At 45.8% G+C, this 19,162-nt stretch overlaps 5 protein-coding genes across 5 annotated transcripts; 2 read left to right on the top strand and 3 right to left on the bottom strand.

The window, feature by feature from the left end:
- The first annotated feature begins 113 nt into the window (after window positions 1-113).
- Window positions 114-2,488, top strand: F4822DRAFT_365940 (Metalloenzyme, LuxS/M16 peptidase-like protein). Its single transcript, XM_051456180.1, has 2 exons — window positions 114-331; window positions 389-2,488. The coding sequence occupies exons 1-2, from the start codon at window positions 206-208 to the stop codon at window positions 2,009-2,011; spliced, it is 1,749 nt and encodes a 582-aa protein (XP_051310293.1). The 5' UTR covers window positions 114-205; the 3' UTR covers window positions 2,012-2,488.
- A 476-nt stretch (window positions 2,489-2,964) lies between these two features.
- On the bottom strand, window positions 2,965-6,165 carry F4822DRAFT_438445 (NAD-specific glutamate dehydrogenase; the record flags this gene model as incomplete). The annotated part of the gene is made up of 2 exons (XM_051462521.1): window positions 2,965-5,885; window positions 5,940-6,165. The coding sequence occupies 2 exons, from the start codon at window positions 6,163-6,165 to the stop codon at window positions 2,965-2,967; spliced, it is 3,147 nt and encodes a 1,048-aa protein (XP_051310292.1).
- Window positions 6,166-12,302: 6,137 nt separating this feature from the next.
- F4822DRAFT_365911 (kynureninase) lies at window positions 12,303-14,349 on the top strand. Its single transcript, XM_051456179.1, has 3 exons — window positions 12,303-12,571; window positions 12,624-12,988; window positions 13,044-14,349. Exons 1-3 carry the CDS (start codon window positions 12,397-12,399, stop codon window positions 13,962-13,964), a joined length of 1,461 nt encoding a protein of 486 aa, XP_051310291.1. The 5' UTR covers window positions 12,303-12,396; the 3' UTR covers window positions 13,965-14,349.
- Window positions 14,350-14,734: 385 nt separating this feature from the next.
- F4822DRAFT_433060 (uncharacterized protein) lies at window positions 14,735-15,292 on the bottom strand (the record flags this gene model as incomplete). Its single annotated transcript, XM_051461771.1, has 1 exon — window positions 14,735-15,292. The coding sequence occupies one exon, from the start codon at window positions 15,290-15,292 to the stop codon at window positions 14,735-14,737; it is 558 nt and encodes a 185-aa protein (XP_051310290.1).
- Window positions 15,293-16,249: 957 nt separating this feature from the next.
- On the bottom strand, window positions 16,250-18,088 carry F4822DRAFT_365897 (carbohydrate esterase family 15 protein). The gene is made up of 2 exons (XM_051456178.1): window positions 17,665-18,088; window positions 16,250-17,595 (listed from the first exon to the last, which is right to left on the bottom strand). The coding sequence occupies exon 2, from the start codon at window positions 17,573-17,575 to the stop codon at window positions 16,403-16,405; it is 1,173 nt and encodes a 390-aa protein (XP_051310289.1). The 5' UTR covers window positions 17,576-17,595; window positions 17,665-18,088; the 3' UTR covers window positions 16,250-16,402.
- Window positions 18,089-19,162: the final 1,074 nt, after the last annotated feature.

Genomic DNA, 19,162 nt, shown 5'->3' with positions numbered 1-19,162 from the left:
AATGGAGGGGCATTTGGCAGAATTCAGAGTTGTGTGAAATTGGCAGGCGGTGTGCGTTGTGCTTAATAACAACACCGTCTCGGCAGGGCGATTGATAAGATAAGCGGCGTTAACTCTCTAAACTTTTCTGTCGTCACAGGCGCCGCATTTCCTTGACTTTTTCTCTAAATCGTCGTCAATCTGTCGCAAATCCAATGCCTTCAGTATGTTTCGCGCTTGCACCTCCCGATATTTGACTAGAGGTCTTACCTCTTCTGCGCAAACATCTCTAAAGGCATTTCGACCAATTCAGACTCGCAAATTAGCTACAGTCAATGTGCCAAGTCCAAAGGTATATATCGTCCGATTTACTCGGATCCGAATATGTAAACTGACTGACAATTCCTAGGAACCGACAGAGCTTGACCAAATAACAACGCTACCGAATGGCGTCCGAGTGGCTTCGGAAGCTCTCCCGGGCTCCTTTTCCGGTGTGGGAGTTTACATCGAAGGTGGATCGAGATTCGAGAATAAATACTTAAGCGGAGTAAGCCATATTGTCGATCGATTAGCCTTCCATTCGACAGAGACCAAAAGCGCTGAAGATGTACAAGAGGTGGTAGAATCTCTAGGAGGAAATATACAATGTGTTTCCTCGAGAGAGTCTATAATGTACCAGGCCGCCACTTTCAACTCTGCTGTTCCGAAGGCAACCGAATTACTCGCCGACACGATACGAAATCCTCGAATTACCGACGAAGAAGTAAATGCCGAGCTAGGGACCGCCCTATACGAGATTACAGAAATATGGAAGAACCCCGAACTTATTATACCCGAATTAGTACATATGGCGGCTTTCAAGGACAACACCCTTGGTAATCCTCTACTATGCCCAAGGGAGCGAATACCAGAGATCAATAGATCGACTATTCAAACATACAGAGATACATTCTACCGTCCCGAAAGAACAGTTGTTGCGTTTGCCGGTATTCCGCATTCAGAAGCCGTGCAATTAGCTATAAATTTCTTCGGAGATATGCAAGGCTCTGAACAACCGATTCTATCTCGGTCAGGATCGGAAACATCCATAGATTCATTATCATCAGATGCAACTGATGCCTCAGCCTCGTCAATCTCCTCCGCATCCGCGTCCTCGACCTCATCTTCGTCACAATCATCTAATATACTATCAAAAGTACCCTTTGTCAAAAATCTCTCGACTTCGGCAAGCCAGCAAGCCTCTGTTCTTTCCACATCGGCAAACTCGCCAACTCTAGAACAACTCACTATGCCCTCACACTACACCGGTGGTTTCGTCGCCCTCCCACCGCAAACCGCCCCCATGCACAACCAACCACTTTACACCCATATTCATCTTGCCTTTGAAGGATTGCCCGTTGCATCGGACGATATCTACGCTTTAGCAACACTTAACACGCTTCTCGGCGGCGGCGGATCCTTCTCGGCCGGTGGACCGGGTAAGGGTATGTACTCGAGATTATACACCAACGTACTCAACCAATATTCTTGGGTCGAGTCTTGTATCGCCTTCAACCACTCCTACACAGATTCCGGATTATTCGGCATCTCTGCGCAGTGTGTTGCTGGTCGTACACGTGACATGCTCGATGCTATGTGCCAGGAGTTAAGAGCGCTTACGATAGATACCGGATTCTCTGCCCTTGGTCAAGTCGAAGTAAATCGCGCCAAGAATCAGCTACGCTCTAGCCTTTTAATGAATCTTGAGAGCCGAATGGTCGAGTTAGAAGACCTAGGCAGACAAGTACAAGTCCATGGCCGCAAAGTGCCGGTCCAAGAGATGTGTCGAAAGATAGAAAGTCTCACCATCCACGACCTACGCCGGGTGGCAAAACAAGTTACAGGAGGATTAGTACAGAATAAAGGCAAGGGAAGCGGTGCTCCAACCGTGGTAATACAAGAGGCGCAAGACTCATCATACAACCCTACGAAGCAAATGACTTGGGAAGAAATACAGGATAGGATCTACAAATGGGGTTTGGGTAGACGGTGAACAACCTAAACGGCTCTAGATGATAACGATGATAACGGAAGTTAAGGATCAATCATGACCTTAGGCCTCTTTACGGTATGATTTCACCCGATCTCTCACCTCTTGGTCTTCCCCCGCTTCAATGCCTTTGTATATAGTTGTACCATAGCAAGCAATTCATGGCAGGCGTCGGATTCTGTATTATAAAAAGATGGGCTCAGGAATATTACCTAGCTAATGAAGATCTCGTTTCTCAGGTCCCTGCCGCGGCGGTATCGAGATATTTCGTTGGTCGGAAATTGTAGTTCCCGATGCGTCACGTAACACCAGAATTCAACACGGTCGGATACGTCGGCATGGAATAATACATAGGCAACTCAATCCGACAGGACGGCTACTGCTTCGATTCTATGAACTTGAAAATAATGCTAAACCTGTGTGTGTAGGTTCGGAATGTCAACTCATACTTTCAGGCGATATAGTTCAGCATCTTGTCACTACTCCCAATTCTCAAGTGTCGCCATCCCAACTAACGATTGCAATTCACCAATTGATAAACACCCAATAATGAAAAGAGTCAGATAATCCGAAACTGTATCTCTAGGGATACTTTTCTTAACCAGCCCTATCTATTAAAATTCTTATTTCCCGATCCTTATACCATGAAAAAAAACGAAAGAAAACAATTCATGAGTCATCAATCCATCCTCTCTGTCAACTTAACTCACTTTACTCATCGTCGACTCGTATAATACTACGCCTTTGGAAATTACCACTTTCGCCCAATGAAGATATGCAATGTTTGTATTTTGTATTCCCATTTTCTTTTTTCACCTTTTTTTCTCTTCCCGAAATATGCAGATGCTTAGGTGGTTTCAGTCCATTATTGGATCTTAGCCATCCTCTTGGACATGCTGTGAAATTCGGTTAGCTTCGGCTCAGTAATTGAAAGGTTGGTAAAGTGTGTTGGTAACTTACAAATCATAGAATGCAAATTGGCTAGGGCTGCTGCCAAATTCATATACGAAGCGGGAAGCGAGATAACTTCCGAAAATTGCACGAAGATACGAGTCGGGTACACGGCTGATAATAGTGTCTAGACCAATCTTGTCGATAAGCAACTTGGGTAGAGCATCTGCAAGAACAGATCTTCGGATCTTAGGATTCTCCCAGAGATCCGATTTTTGTAGCTCCTCATCTAGTGTGGTGATGGCTAGAGAAAGCGTGTCGGAAAGCACGGACCTTGGTACACCAGTTTGTTCGTGTTCTCGCCAGATCGCCTCAAATTCTAGGCGGGCGTTTTCGCAGATTGTGGCCTGTACTTGTTTGACGTATGCCTTGTAGAACTCAGGTGCTTCTCCCTTAGAGTTATGGCACATGTTCTCAACGAAACCCTCATCATCAAAGCTGAGGGAAGCGAGGACTTCAAGTGATGATGACGTCACACCACCCTTGTTGGCAGAGGCGTCCTTGAAGAGGATGCAGCCAGCCTTCTCCAGACGCAATTTCGCATCTTGAGTAATGAATAAGTTGGCTCCCTCAACAATGTAGGGGATAGTTGTCCTGCCGTCTTTAATCAATTTGGACACGGTAGAAAGGTCAATGGACTCGGGACGACCACCACACGGGACGAAGCAGTCGGTTAAGCCAGAATCTCTGAGATGGTAGAAGTTGCGGAAGGGTGTACCGTTAGGGACGACCTCACCAGTCGGTAAGGTAATGTTGCTATCGTCGCATAAGACTCTGAATCCATCCTTGGATAGCTTGGAGAGATCAAATTGCGAAATCATAACACGCTTCTTGGCTAATCGAATGAGTTCTTCCTTGTCAATACCGTTGGGGTCAACGAGTACACCAGATCCATCAACGATAGCCGTGTACTTCTCATTACTGAGAAGAATCTCGTTACTTCCCAAGTCACCATCAGGGCCTCCAGTCTGCATCTTCCTCACTTGGGATGGGTCTAGGTTCATCTTCCGGTAGATACCCTTGACGTATTCACGGACGGATAATGTCGTCATACCATATTCGTCGTGGGGGATACCACCGAGCTTAGGCGACTTGCCAGTGAAGAACGACTTCCACCATGGTGCACCACGGAAGCGCGCATGTTCCGTAGCCCAATCAACAAGGTCGGCAGTGTTCTCATCCGGACCCAAGAAAAGAATTTCTTCCTTGCGGTAAAGATCCACAATAGGGTTCTTGATACCAGGAGTTTCGGCGGGAAGTAGAAGATCCAAGATACTATCAATATACTTCTCGAATGCTTCCCGCGCACGATCCTGCTGCTTGGCATCAAGGAGTATCACACCCTTTGAGCCACCTTCGGGGATATCCTTGTTCTTGCGCTGTTGAGTGCTCGCAAGTGCATAGTTCTCATCGAAGAGGTTTCGTGCATTTATACCGTACGCCTCCTTGCTACGGGATTTGACAATACGGATTCCGCCTCGAGCAACATCCTTGAAGCGAAGGTGAAAACCACGGGCTTCAGCACTAATCACGAGGAACATGCCGTATAACGGCCTGGGATACTCAACCTCAGGCAGGAATGTCGGGTCCAATCGAAAGCTGAGAGCCACTTTTGTGGGTGTGAAGTAGTTGGTCTTCATGATGGCATTGTTGAAAATGCGGAAAGCCGTCATTACCATTTCTTCGTGTTCATTAGACACTTCTCGGGTAATTTCCTGCTTAAGGCGGGCATCGGATAAGACTTCGACGGAGGGAGTCGGTGCAATGATGCTTTTCTCAAAGCCGGGACCGACACTCAGATGGACACTTGCGAATGCGGCATACAGCGTCCGGACCAAGTTGGGGTATGAAGAAATGATCTCAAGGATGTAATCTGGCGTAAAGGTTTCGGTACGAAGACGACGCTTCAATTTGGAAAGGATTTCCACATGTGCCGGGTTTTTCGGATCTAAGGCCTGCTTAATTGACACGTATTCTGTACCAAGACGGTTGAGGAAGTGTTGAACGAATACCCAGACACAGTGGCCATATACGGTCTCTTGCAAGCTTAGTGCGCCCGACGCAAATAGGGAGTGAAGCTTGTTCTGGGGTATGCAGTAAAGGAGAGAAATCTCTTTGGTGATCTGATGGATTGATTGTTCAATCGGCATAGGCTTGGAGTCAAGATTTGTGGCCGGCTTCAAGTAAATACTCATGACCGTGATACCGTTAGAGAATTGTTCCACGTACTTCCTGGTGCTAGTTACACCATAGTAGTGGTAAAGGTCGCTCATAGCGCTGAAGATACCCCGGGCGGTACGAGAACGGAAAGCCATGACGAGACGCTTCTCTTCAGTGCCCTCGATATCGAATACTTCGATGACAGGTCCGGTCCTAGAAACGGCAAGTTTGATAATGTCGTCGTAAATTTGCTTGGTATTTTTAGTCGCTTTAGTCAAGAACATCCGATCGCTGATGATTTCTAGACGCGTCTCGCCCGGCTCGGGGTTCGGGTCCACGAATTGACATTGGTATACGAAATAGCATCGCAGAGAGGCCTTAGAAGAGGGGTCGTTGGAGATGGTACCAGGAGATCGGAATGTCTCGACACGGAAGCGCTTGTTGGGGTCGGCATTGTCCAGGTATTTGGCTTCAAGCCTGTTTTCGAATCGTGGACCATGTAACGAACTCTGACCGGGAACACTAGTATCGATATAGATGGCGTGGTCGGTGGCTTCCATATCCAAACGGATCTCTTCACGTTTGTCTACACGAGCGTATGCGGCAACCTTGGCAGCATACATGGAGGTAATGTGAGTCGCGATGACTTCAACATTCTCCATCTGGAAGTAGACATCGTCGATACCAAGTTCATTGTAGAACCATGAGACTTGTTCGTCAAGATGTGATTCTGGGATCCAACCTTGCTTAAGGATCTTTTCCTTAACTATTACGTGTTAGAAAAAGGACTGTAAATTTGCGAGGGACGTTTTTCACTAACCTTGTTTTATTTGCTCATCACGTCCCTTAAACTCTGGTGCGATATATCCTACCGTGGCAGAGCGTAGAACCCTGTGTCCATTGGTGCCAAGACTTCCCAGGGGTACTGAGAAGTGGGTAGGTTGAGGTGAAGGATGTCGTGAGGGCGAGTCTGCATTTTGAACCTTACCCAACAGCTTATTAGCTGGGGCAGGAGAAGGAGACGGAGCCAACCCGTTTGTCGTCATGATCTGAGTTTTAGGTTCAAAAACTTCGAATGACTCAATGGGATCCGTATAATCAGGGAATCTATCCAAAGGAAGGTCAGTCGTCTGAATCGTCAACATCTTAACCACCATGATGATAAAGAGTGGGAGCTAAGTGGCCCAGGACTTAAACACAAGATAGGAGAAGACGGATGGATAGGGGAAAATGAGAGACCATCTTGGCGGGAAAGATGGAGATTTATATGTTTGATGAACAAGATCATCTCATATAAGAGAAGATGTTCGGATTCAAATGATAGTGCGGAAGGCGTGATTGCGGTGTATAATGAGTATCTGTTCTTGTTAGGTACTGGGAACTACCCAAGGTCGATATTGATGTTGATGTACAACGGGTAAGCCGAATTAGGAAATTAACACGGTATATAGTAAGTGAGTGAAGGATAGTGATTAAGAGAGAAAACCGACAGGGGAATTTAGAAAAATCCCAAATTGATATTGATAGGGACGTGATAGGGACGGTAAATACCCTGTAAGATACAAGAGGCGAACTCAGTACAGCACTGAAAATGTATACATGGAAAAGGAAAATACGAAATGCCGTTATCGTGTCTCGAATTGTATAGACTTGGGGGTAGTATGGAATCTTGTTCACCGCTCGACACTTCGGGTAGGGGTAAGTTTCCTATGTTTTAATGCTTGTGTCCCTGATAAGGAAGGAAACTAATAACATAAACAGGCTGAACATTGAAAAGAGACGTACTGTACTGTACCGTCACAGCGTCAGAGGAACTTCCTCCGAAGTACTGACTTAAGGGGGGGCGCACAGGTCCACAATTAAGTCAATATAAGACTGGTCAACTTAAAAAGTGAGCTGCAAGATCTACCCTCGGGTGAGCAAGATGTGTTGGAGAGATATAATTCGGCTAGAGAAAAGGGGGCGAGCGAAGAATGTTGGTATATGCAATAAGAGAAAAGAAAACGACAACAATATTGGTGGTGGTTTGTGGTTGGTCAAAAGGGACGATTGGTTGCCGAATTAAGCTGCAAGACGAAAAAAAGAATAAGAGGTAGTACCTTAATAAAGATGATGCAAGTCCTCGATAAGCTTCAGAATATCGTGGACAAATTTGTAAATAGCGCAATAAAGGGCTATTTCCCGAATAAAACCAAAATTTAGGTTCTTTGCCCTGATTATTTTTCGGTAGTTGGGATAGAAGATGGTATGTAGATGTTGTATATGTATGTGCTTGTAGATATGTCAAGGTCGTAGAGTAGAGTTTCGTGGATGACGCAGGATCTGGGGTATATACCGGTACGATATACGTATTATGTATGTATATATGTAGTAGGTAAGGGGAAGGGGAAGGAAAAGAAGAAGGATAATAATCAGCGGGAGATATGCACAGCCCTGTTGCGGCGTCTGGTATACGATGACGGCGGCAATGATAGATGGATACCTAGGTAGATAACGACAGGGCGGCAAGAACTGGAGAAACTGGAGCTAACGCTGTAGGCGAGACCGAAAGAATTGAAAAAGAATCCACAAGTTCTAAAGATAAGGATAATTATAGTACTGTGTACTCTTTCTAGATAGGAAGAAGTACTGTACTTTAGGAATGCAAAATGCAAAATGTAATAACAAATAGAACGAGGTGAAACTGGCTAAACCGAGAATACGATTCAGATTTTAATTTATGGTTTCGTCCATAACCAATGCCAATTGGTAATGGATTGACACGGGTTAGGTATGTAGATACGTAGATAAAGATAAAGGTAGATTGATCAACTTGATTGACAAGCTGGCTGCTGTCTGTCTGAGTTGACTTGACTGACTGACTGACGATCGTGAAGTTTAAGAAGAAAAGGGGAGTCAACTGCTTCTTATATATAGTACATTAGAAAATCAAGGAAAGGAAAGCCCGTTGTCGACTATTACACATGGAAAAACAACGTTTTCGCAATCGTACTGCATTTACTGCATTATACGTATAGCAATTTCCATATTTGCAACGGATCATCCCTGTTGCTACCAGTAGGAACTTCCCAAGTATGAGGAGTACATAGTATACATCGTGATTACATACGATACTGGGTTTAATACGGTAACAGAAACTTTTTTTAAAATAAGTCCAATTGAAATGGGAAGGGACAAATGGAAGAAGAATACAAAATCGAAGATTCTTTCATCACGGTGAACGCAAATGGAACGAAACGAGAGGCTAATGATGCAGCTAACTAGAACGGGTTGTGGGCGGCAATTTCATTGGCCCAACAGTCTGGGTACCTGAAAATCCGTACAGCTGGGAGTACCGGATCGCCTTGAATTATATGGTACGGTACATAGGTACATTACTTGCGGTGACCCGAATTACCTTTTACAAGGGGGGAAACGGCCACGCGGTGCGACGGCTAGAACTCTTTGGCAAAGGAAGAAAAAACAACTTCAGCATCACATGTCGCCTTGGACGGGGGTTTAGTGGATCGTGATGGATCTCTTATGCGATCCAACGGTCTGAATTTTTTTTCCTTCTTCTTTACAAACTTGGGCGAATTTGGTTGACTATTTGATCGTATCAAGTACCGACGGCTATTCGAGGTAGATTGAACAATCCGTCGATGGGATTTAGAGGTTACCCAGGTACCTAGGTATCTTAGGTACCTTGATGATAGGTACCTACAGGCATAACCATCACCTGACGTTTCACGTATTTTGGTCATTCGGTACGAATAATGAAGTATACATCATCAACAACATCAATTATAACAACTTGCTCAACATTTCTTAGTTATTCATTAGGTACCAAATTTAAACCATGTTCAACCAATCCGGTAAGTAAACCCGCTCGAATTACTTACATGTTACACGAATAGCAATAGGATCATCTTCTCCATATAGTTAAGGAGACAGGGAAGGTTGCTTGGTATGCAAAACATTTGTTTGACCGGAGTCAAGGTCTAGCATATCGTTGGTGTGTTTGTTTACACATGTAGGTTGATCTTGTCTATCAATCGCCAATTCACCTCTTGTCTGTATCTCTAACTATGTATTTGCCGTACTTTACAGTATGGTGAGACGTCAAGTATTGACTAAAGAGGTATAAATCGTCGAATAGGGATGATTATTTACTCCGGGTGGTCTCCTAATAGGAAATAGAGATTCATCGTTGTCGGGCCTATGCAAATAACGTCTTAGACTGAATTGACAAAAAGATGGATATACGGACGGTGTAAGTTCTTACCGCCTCTTGTAAGACCGACAGCGGCCGTTGCGTAAGTGTCTAATCCGATGAGTTCATGTATGTTGCAATAACTATCGCTATTGTGTTCAAGGATGATGAAAGGTCATTCGAATGGAATTGGTTCCACGATAATTCAGGAAGTTGTAGAAAGGGGTCCGAGATTCCAACGTTGGAAAATGTTGATGTATCCAATGCGTGCTAGGTATGGATACGGGTATGGGTAGGTATGGGTATGGGGGTGTGTAGGTACTGTAGGTGCTGTAATGGAGTGCTGTACAAACCTGGAAGCATCCATGATTGGAACATTGAAGTACTGTATGATATCCACTGGAAGAGATACATTACCGGATGTATCTTCTTGTACAATACTTAGGTACCTCGTACGTAAATCGGAAATTCTCAGCAGCGGCGTACCAAGTTCTTACCAGCCTTTAGGGCCTTTTTGCTCCGTTACCAGCCCTTTACAACCCTTTACCATACCTCCATAGGGCATAGCGTGGTAGCCCCGGCTCTGCACCTCTCGGGTGACTTGGTTAAAGATCCACTTGCCCCGCGATTTCGACAGTGTCGTCCAGGAACCACAACGTAAAAGTTCTACGATTCTGCTTTTCTATTACCCCCATATTACTTGATAGCAAGCGTCTATCAAGCCCAATGGAGAAGCACGAGGTCAGCCGATTTGACGCCAGCCGACTTGCACGGCCTCGTGATAGTTCGAAGACTGTCTCTTGGCCTGCCGGTGCATATTGTTAATCCCAGGGTTTACCTTTCTCATTACTAAACTTGTCGTGAGGTCAGTGGTCCAACGGCGCATTCATTCCACTTAGGGCCTTCTGGGGCCTCCTTCAGTTTTCATGGCGACATAACCTCCGAAAACAACGTCATGAGAACCGGTAGAGATCTTGAAAATGAATGATAATTTGTCTCCTTTTTTTGCGGAGACCTTGCGTGGACCATTGCAATTTTTTTTTTCTTTTCCGGGTTGTGTTTTTTTTTCTTACTCTTGTGTGATGTGACACTGCAGAGACAATCATTGTGTTGCCATCGCCGCGTCCAGGATAGGGAGTTGTGTTAGATGTTCGTTCGTTCAGCTAGGTATCCAGGTAATTAATTATGTACATGTAAGCTAACATCATGCCGGTTAGTTCTGCCGCAATTTCAGGGATGATAGTTTTAAGACATCCTTAAGCACGTCGCTTGCTTTAACTCTCTCATTTTTTACTAAATAACTTCGTAATAATAACCTCGAAAGAGACATCAAAAGAGACGATGATTTTGAAAATAATGCAGTATAATACTTAGGTAAAGACGATACGGTAAAGTCCACATGATAAAAAAGATTACGGAAATACGGAGACGGGGTATCCGTTCTAGAATTTCATAGTAGCAAGAATCAGTCATCGATCGGTGATTACGGTCCAGGCTAAGGCTATTTTTAAACCCATTTTCCACGTTTTCGCCCTGTCGTAGTCCTATCAACGATTCTACGCACATCAAAGCTGGAGTCACACAAACTAACCACATTGATCTGGATTGCTGGGCTATTATCTTTTCTACCCCTGACCTTGGGAGCTTCAAGGTAGAAGATAAGCACCGCCACGATTGTGGAACAATTAAACATCAACACGAAGAAAATTTCCCCGGATCTTGGAAGACTTTGTTCAGCCACCCTGCTACTCTATCTCATCTTTTCGATCAGCCAAAATCTACACAGTACGCAGCTTAGTACTGTACACACAGCTAATAGGAGCCTCTTCGGCATAACCAATTTTAACGTTACGATCTCACGGTATGATCCGAGATCATATACATGCATCTTCTCTCAACTCAGGGGCTCCTCGGAGGTTTAAACCAACCCCAACATTTAACCAGATTCGTATAAGGATAGCCCAACGCATCAACGCATCAAGGGCATGTGGCATTCATTAATTCCAGGGACGGGCCGTGATATGCAAAGAATTTGGCAGGCTTCGGCTGGAACCGCTCTACTGGTGTTTTCATCATAAAAGGGTTGCAACGATCCATCTACCTAGCGTTGGATCTGCCGACGGGCGATGGAGAAAGGCCACGCAATTGAAATATTCATTGGCAAAAAGTATGGTAAGCGATCGATGGCGATTAATGGTGATAGATGATGATTGATGGAGAGTTCGTATTATTTCAATTTACCTACCTAGCCGTAACAACTTCCGCAAGCTTCTTTCGCTTCTTTTCTCTTCAGGTTGAAATGAAAAAAAGAAGTCGACCCGTCGTTGCACTGCAGTGGTGATATAGCAACTGACACCATCCTCATGTCTCCAATGCTTCTCCAATGCTTAACATGCTTGACTTGCTCGATGGTAATATATCCGATCTGTCCAAGAAAGCTTGACGAAGCTTGTCGAGCAATTTGTGCTACGCGAATTCTTGTCGAGTCAGGATACGTTTCGGATATTTCGAATGATTTTTATTTCGTAAAGAAGTAGAATCGATTTGTCTTTTTAAATGGATCTTGACTAAAGGTTACTTTTTTCTTAATTGATGAGGCGATTGAAGATATTTGTATGTAACTACGTAATTACTTGCATCGATTACTCCAGTCCCGCTATTTATTAGCCCCACCTACCGTAATAGGTATCAAGGCTATTCATTGCCGTAAGTGTTGGAGTAGAAAAAAGGTACGTACATCCTTGTATCATCAGCAAGTGCTAAGAGATCGCGGGGTTATTGGATCAGAAGGAAGGACAGAGGGGGGAGAGAAAAAAAAAGGTAAAACAAGAAGGTTCAAGGTCGGGCTGACGGGAAGTAACTCACCACTACCACTACCACTCTACTACATACTTTGAGAAAAAAACAACCGCGATAATAATTATTCTTTGAACAACTCTCCGGCGGGAAATAGTCTGCGCCCTAACAAATTTCATCAAATTTAGAACAAAGCGACCTTACCTTCTTCTATCCTTACGTATTCTATATTTTACGTACCCCCATCTACTTTCTACATAGGTACTTTTATCATCCTTGAATACCTAGAATGAGTACCTCAACCGACCAATCTCGGTTCGAGAATCTTCGTGCTCAGGCTGAAATCCTCGATGGGGAAGATGAGCTCCGTCATTTGAGGGACGAGTTTCACATCCCCACCAAGGCTGAAATCAAACGAAAGACACTAGAACAGCAGCCGCAGCAGCAAGAACAACAACAAAAAGGTGAACTGCCTTTTCCGGCTTCCACCAAGCGAGAGATACTGAGCTTCCGTAGATCGCAACGATCCCGCCCTAGCCGATGAAACGACAACACCATGTACATACCTTTGCGGGAACTCCCTTGGATTGCAACCCAAACGAACGGCAACTCGCATCAATCAATATCTACAGACATGGTCAACCCAAGGTGTTCAAGGTCACTTTAAACCATTAGACGACTCTCCTCTGCCGACGTGGCTTGATGCCGATGCCCGAGCTGCCAAATTAATGTCCCCAATCGTCGGGGCGGACGAATCGGAGGTTGCAGTTATGCAGACCTTGACGGCAAACTTACACCTGTTAATGTCAGCGTTCTATCGACCAGATCCAAAGGGTAGACACAAGATTATCCTGGAGAGCAAGGCCTTCCCGAGCGATCATGTAAGGGGATTGCCCGTTTGGCGGCAGATATGTTCGTTTCGCTGAGACGTGATAGTATGCCGTATTGAGTCAGATCCGCCATCATGGCCTTTCACCCAACACTTCCATGGTGACGATAGAGTCGCCTTATTCAGAAGATAACTTGATCACCACCTACGATATTCAATCCATCATCTCGAAACATGCGTCCGACACGGCCCTGATCCTACTGCCTGGTATACAATATTATACTGGGCAATTGTTGGATATCCCAACCATCACCGCGTTTGCGCACAAGCACGATATCTTCGTCATCTGGGATTTGGCCCACGCAGTTGGCAATGTACCCCTTAGTTTACACGACTGGGATGTAGATGCGGCGGCTTGGTGTACCTACAAATACCTCAACGGTGGACCTGGCTGTATCGGAGGCATGTTCATCAATTCACGGAATAGTCTCGTAACGACAACTCTTACCGACGAACAACCCGAACGTGGATATGGAAAGCGACTCTCCGGCTGGTGGGGTAATGACAAGGGAACTCGGTTCCAAATGGATCCTAGATTCCATCCCGTAAAGGGTGCTGCCGGATTCCAGCTAAGCAACCCTAGCATTCTCGACATCACCAGTCTAAGCGCATCCCTTGAGGTCATCGAGCTTGCCGGCGGTGTATCTACCTTACGGGAGAAGTCCAAGAAACTCACGGCATTTCTCGAACACTCCATATCATTCCTTTCGGAAGATGCGAAGCAACTCTTCAGGGTCATCACGCCATCCGATCCAGAACAGCGTGGGGCCCAGTTGAGTATCTTGCTGGCGGATAACCTTTTACATCCCGTAATGAAGGAATTCCAAAAGAGTGGCGTCATAGTTGATGAGCGACAGCCGAATGTTGTTCGTGTCGCTCCTGCTCCCTTATACAACTCCTTCGCGGATTGTGTCGCGTTCGCTGAGGCATTCGAGGCAGCCCTTATCGCATCGCAGGACGCACTATGAATCAGCTACTACCAACAACGATCGAAGATATTCTAAATCTTACTGTCTGTTAAGCCGGATCTTAAACATAGTAAGGAAAAAGGAAGTAGAATATATGTAGGATACGGCACAGGGCAGAATGCATAGCGATTTGGATGATATGATTTCTATATATGTAATCTGCCTATTGATAATTAAATTATCTATCTTGGAATCCCTTTATTGTGAGCTAACATATATAGTGGATACAAGGCTAAGGAAAGCCGTTTTAATTCTTACCCTTAACTGTTCTTCTCCCGTGTTCCATCGCTTACTTGAGATGGCGACGTCACACTAGATAGAAAGGTACGATCACAAGAAATACATCAACAAACTGCGGTAGGTAGACAGGAAAATAGAGGGCAATATTTATTTAGTTTGACGTTGGCCCGCAACAGAAGATTAGTGCTCTCATAGATGAGCAAGCTCTAGATAACACTGATAACCCCATTTTTTCATCCAGCAGCAACCCAGTACTACTGCTATACAATAATCAAGGAAACATAAATCGCAGATTCATGACCAAAAACCTCCCGTGCTGATCCATCATACATCAAGGGAGAAATAAGAAAGGAAAACCGTGAGTTCGCCGACAGTAAATCCACCTAATATTCGTCGAGATCGTCCCACATTCGCATCTTGAGATCGGAGTTCGGTTTCTCGTATTCGTCCTTAACTCTAGCATTGAGGTTTATGACCTTCTAAGCCATGTTGACTAGGAAAGAAGGTACAGGAAAGCTCTAGGTAGAGATCTAAACAGCCCAGCTGGTGGGGACGGGTACCTCGGGGAGTCCAGATTGTACCGAGCCGCTGACGTGAGGAACGGAAGGGGGGGTGGGGTAACCGGTAGGGGCGCCAGAAGGGAAGTCGGTTGGGAAGCTACCGAAGAGGCTAGTAGGTAAACCGGCGGTGATAGGAGGGAAAGAGGTGGGGATGGAGATGTAAAGAGACGAAATGAATGGAGGGAGCGGAGGGAGGCCACTGGGAATGCCGCTAGGAGTGACTGCGGCCCTCTTGATGTAGTCGGTGGGAGTTGCGAGGCCGGTGATGGTAGAGGTTGAGGTGAAATGGGGGATGAAGGGGGGCACGGTTTCGGCTCCGCTCTGGTCTGCGAGCTTGCCGGCGCCACCACCGAAGCCTCCGAGGACGAAGCCTTGTCCCTGACCTTGTCCCCGACCCTGATCCGGGATTTGACCGGCGGCGCTCTGACCACTTTGATCGAGACCACTGTTGCCGCCACCAAGCTGAGGCGCAGGTAAACCTAGGGAGAGAGCCGCAAGAGCTGTGACGGTGATGGCCTTGAAAAGCATGATTTCTGTTGGTAGTGGTGGTAGTTGGTAAAAAGATGTGTTGATAATGTGAAATGAAAGTAGTTGAAGTTAAGTTTGTAAAAGAATGATCGTCTAGAGACTCTTGTTTTGAAAGAATGGAAGTAGTAGTGACTGATTGACTGCTGGATAGTGAAGTGAATGAATGAACTTACTCGATGGGAAATATTTCATATTTATAAAAAAATACTGTACCTTGGTTGTTCCCCCTTTTTCTTTTGGGGGATAGTTCACCGATACTGCCAATATGGTGAATAGGACCGAAGATTTACGTGCTCAATAAAGGGAGCGAGGCTCGAGAGTACGATAGATCATGGGGAATCAAGGCGCATTCCGGCTACTTTGGAGTGGAGCGGGTATCCTATTACGTGGCTTCAATGTATTCATTATGAGGCAGGACACACGAAACGAACTGTGCTTTGTTCTTCTTCATCGTCACGGAGAGTTACATGATGATGATGTTTGCTCCTACCGGCCCGTACTCCTACTTTATTTCTAACTGACCCGTTATGTCGGGTCCGGCACCTACCTTGGTCGTGGGCGGGGCGAGATTCCGGAGGGGCTTGATCGGATGCTTCCGTACGCTAAGATATCTCAAGACCACTGGCTACTAGGCTAATTACGTATTACCTAGGTATCCTGGATTCGGTGATGAGTAGCCGTTACGAGAGACTTTACCGCGTTGTGGCTGGGTGATGAAGTACGCCATACCCCTCATATTTTGTGCTCGGAGTTCATGTAAACTCTAGGTCCGAATCACCAAACAATCGGAGTTCTCCAGGATAGTGGCGGTTGAAGAGCCAGTTAAATGTGCCATGATAAGCGATGGCGTAATTTACCATGGCTAGTTAATCTGGGGTATCCCTTACTATGGCTCCCGGCACAGGTTCCTTGGGGCATCCCTTGGGACATCTCGCAATCCTTGTACTTCAGAGCTGCACCGATTATCACATAACAATTTATGAGTGGCCTGCTTTGGCCTGAATTTGATAGCAATACTCGTCATCACAAAAGCAAGTCTTCGCTCTCGGACATTGATCAATTCAAAAAATCGTCTCATCTATGTCGAAAATCATTCCATCTCCTATTCACCTACGCCAACGTCGCAGTAGTCCAATCAATCCACTGTGGCGCATACCAAGTGAACTTTCCATCTGTCTTGACCACGTCGGTTTCCACGTCAGTCTGTCCGAGGAGGTATTTGTTGTAGAAAGCAGCAACCTCTGGGTTTTGCGAGCTAGGCATCGAACAGTGCGAGGTTCCATGAGCGGCTTGAGATAATCCTATCGCGTCCTCGGCCCCTAGACTTGTGTACACCATGCGGGCGGCAATTGAACAGCCATACGTGCTAATAGGTCCGAGGTAGTCGATACCTGAATTCTCGATAACAAGGAGCGCTCGAGGTGCTACTAGGGCCATAAGCATATGGTGGTCATAAGGCAGGACTGTGGTGTCGGGAGCATATTCAGCGAACGCCGTTGAAAACCACGAATCACCAGTGATAATCTGTGTCGCGTCTTCCGTTCTGGTTCCATTCTTTTTGAAGTCGGCCACGATGCGCCAACACCCCGGCCCTCCGCTACCACCTTCTTGAGGGATTGTCAAGGCAATGCGATCATCAAAAGCACCTGCAATCAGCGCTCCCTTGCCATTACGAGAGCATCCCGTCACAGCGAGTCGCTTGGTATCGATCTTAGTGGTATCAGGTCCTAGTTGTTCTAATGCATCGATGACTCGGCTAACGCCCCAAGCCCAAGCTATCAGGGAACCTGCAGTGTGCGATGAACCATATAGATCAAAGAATTTTCCCTTTCCGTGTGGGTCATCAGCGGCCACATCATGATTAGGGAATGTTATAGTTGCGACGCCAGCGGGGACGGGGATGGATGAACTCTCGAAAGCGATGACAGCCGGGAATGGACCCGTTCCGCTAGGTAGCTTTAGCGAAACGGAAAACGATGCCGATTTTCCGCCTTCGGAACTGACGATGTTGATCTTGCCACTGGAAGCCGTAGCGGAGACTGTCGGTTTGGGGGGTTTCGGGCCGAGTTCAAAACGTTGGATTTGATCTCGTATCTCGGCTCGCTTACAGGCCCACTCGTCCTTTGTTCCGAGTCGTTTACCATCAGCGAGAAGGAACGGGTCCGGAAGTTTCGCTGATTTCGGGTATGTCGCATTGTTAACGACGCATGTTGTTGGTGTTGGGGAGTACTCTTGAGCCGTTGCGAGGCTAACGAGACCTAATGCTGTGATGAAGAACTTCATATTGACGAAAGTTATTACTACTTGGGAACAACTGATTGTTAATTTTGATACGTCGGATGCTGAGAAGCATTTGGTAGGGGAATTTTTACGTTAGTGAAGCGACGATCATGGGTATTATAGCTCATCGCCGTTACTCTTTTCTATATTTTTTAGTCTTTCGAACCAGACGGCATACACACCGCAATGGTTCCCGTATGGCGGTCTTATTTTCAGGCGGCTACTATCCATGCGCGTATCCTAGTAGGTGGAAAATAGCAAGCCCGACGGCCCGGCTCGAGATAAAGTGCGGAGGCTGGATCGAAAGTCCAGGAATCGGTTTTTTATCCATCGGAGCCTTTTGAGCCGTGATTGGTACCCGCACGTGCTTCGACTCCCCGCTAAAACAGATGAGCCTCCCCATGGGATAGGCAAAGGAGACCAAATACTATCTCGATGTGTTATTTTCGGAATCCTACTTCTTTTATGCTAAACATTGTGGCGCCTTCAGATTCACCGGTCTAGTCTGCGTGCCTGGAGTGGCCAAGAAGCTAATTGGCGGTTAGCAGTATCAAAGCGTCACAAGGCTTAATAAAGGCGTGGAATAATGATTACTACGCCTGATAGCCGGACTTGAAAAGTCATCCTATCATGGCATACAGAGACTGAGAACAGCTCAGCAGTGCGGGCGTCGAGACGCTTCGCTTGGCGGATGACTTCATCGAATCCAGTTAGATGCCGCTGCTGCCTCAAAGGGACGGGCTAGGTAGCGATAGGGAGCAGGCCATGGTGGCGAGCGAGTTGGCTGATTAGACCTGGGCGTCATGAGGGCTTTTCTACATTGGTGGGAATTTCTAGTGTTGAATAACGGCTGATTTATAATCTGGTTTTGACTGATTGAATTACCTAGGATATTGACGACTTCAAATTAAGCCGCAATCTTGAGTCAAAACATAGTGATGGTGGTAGACAGCTAGCCGTCATGAACGGCACATCTATCGAAACTGTTAACCGATTCATAGCTTCGCTTTCAGTGCCAATAAAGAGCTTCTGACGGGTTTAGTCCGTTCTGAGAAATATATATAAGGAATCTGATTGCAATTACCTCAAGGAATTAGGACATCGCGTAGTTGTAACGCGTCTTATGTTTTTAGCTGCCGGTTGTCAGATATCTCGTGGTGAGAGTGGAGAAGGCCGAAAGTAAACAGCGCTAAGTAATCAAAATCGATGCGGCATGGCTGAGTCATCTAAGCGGCAGAGTGGCTTTGGGTTGTGGCAAATGCCGTGGCGTTATGCTAAATCTGCCAAGCCCTTTTGATCCCTGTTTCGGTACCCACATACATATGTAGTCACTGCCCAGATCTATTGTTCCACATATGACGTAGTGCGTGTAAGTCTACAATTCTTCGTTCGAGTTCAAGTATTTCTTCATATCATTATCAAGTATTTTCTACGAATAATTTACCAAGTTAAAACTGGTATAAGTAGCTTAAAAGCTTTTGAAAAAGTAGACTATCTTGAGTTAAATCTTCGAATCCTAAGAACCGCCAACTCTATCCTATACAAGAACCTCGACGAGACACACACAGTAAGATATACCCCAGACTATCA

This window comes from Hypoxylon trugodes (assembly GCF_022578975.1).
Source record: "Hypoxylon trugodes strain CBS 135444 unplaced genomic scaffold F4822scaffold_9, whole genome shotgun sequence".
Taxonomy (NCBI): domain Eukaryota; kingdom Fungi; phylum Ascomycota; class Sordariomycetes; order Xylariales; family Hypoxylaceae; genus Hypoxylon; species Hypoxylon trugodes.
This window is presented reverse-complemented; position numbering and strand designations above follow the sequence as displayed.

What these genes read in the sequence shown, in the direction of transcription:
- F4822DRAFT_365911 (XM_051456179.1), top strand. Translation starts at nt 12,397, where the DNA reads ATGAGTACCTCAACCGACCAATCTCGGTTCGAGAATCTTCGTGCTCAG. An exon ending in GCAAGAACAACAACAAAAAG is followed by an intron (nt 12,572 to 12,623) that starts GTGAACTGCCTT and finishes GAGCTTCCGTAG; the next exon opens with ATCGCAACGATCCCGCCCTA. An exon ending in AGGCCTTCCCGAGCGATCAT is followed by an intron (nt 12,989 to 13,043) that starts GTAAGGGGATTG and finishes GAGACGTGATAG; the next exon opens with TATGCCGTATTGAGTCAGAT.
- F4822DRAFT_365897 (XM_051456178.1), bottom strand. Translation starts at nt 17,575, where the DNA reads ATGAAGTTCTTCATCACAGCATTAGGTCTCGTTAGCCTCGCAACGGCT.
- F4822DRAFT_365940 (XM_051456180.1), top strand. Translation starts at nt 206, where the DNA reads ATGTTTCGCGCTTGCACCTCCCGATATTTGACTAGAGGTCTTACCTCT. An exon ending in TCAATGTGCCAAGTCCAAAG is followed by an intron (nt 332 to 388) that starts GTATATATCGTC and finishes GACAATTCCTAG; the next exon opens with GAACCGACAGAGCTTGACCA.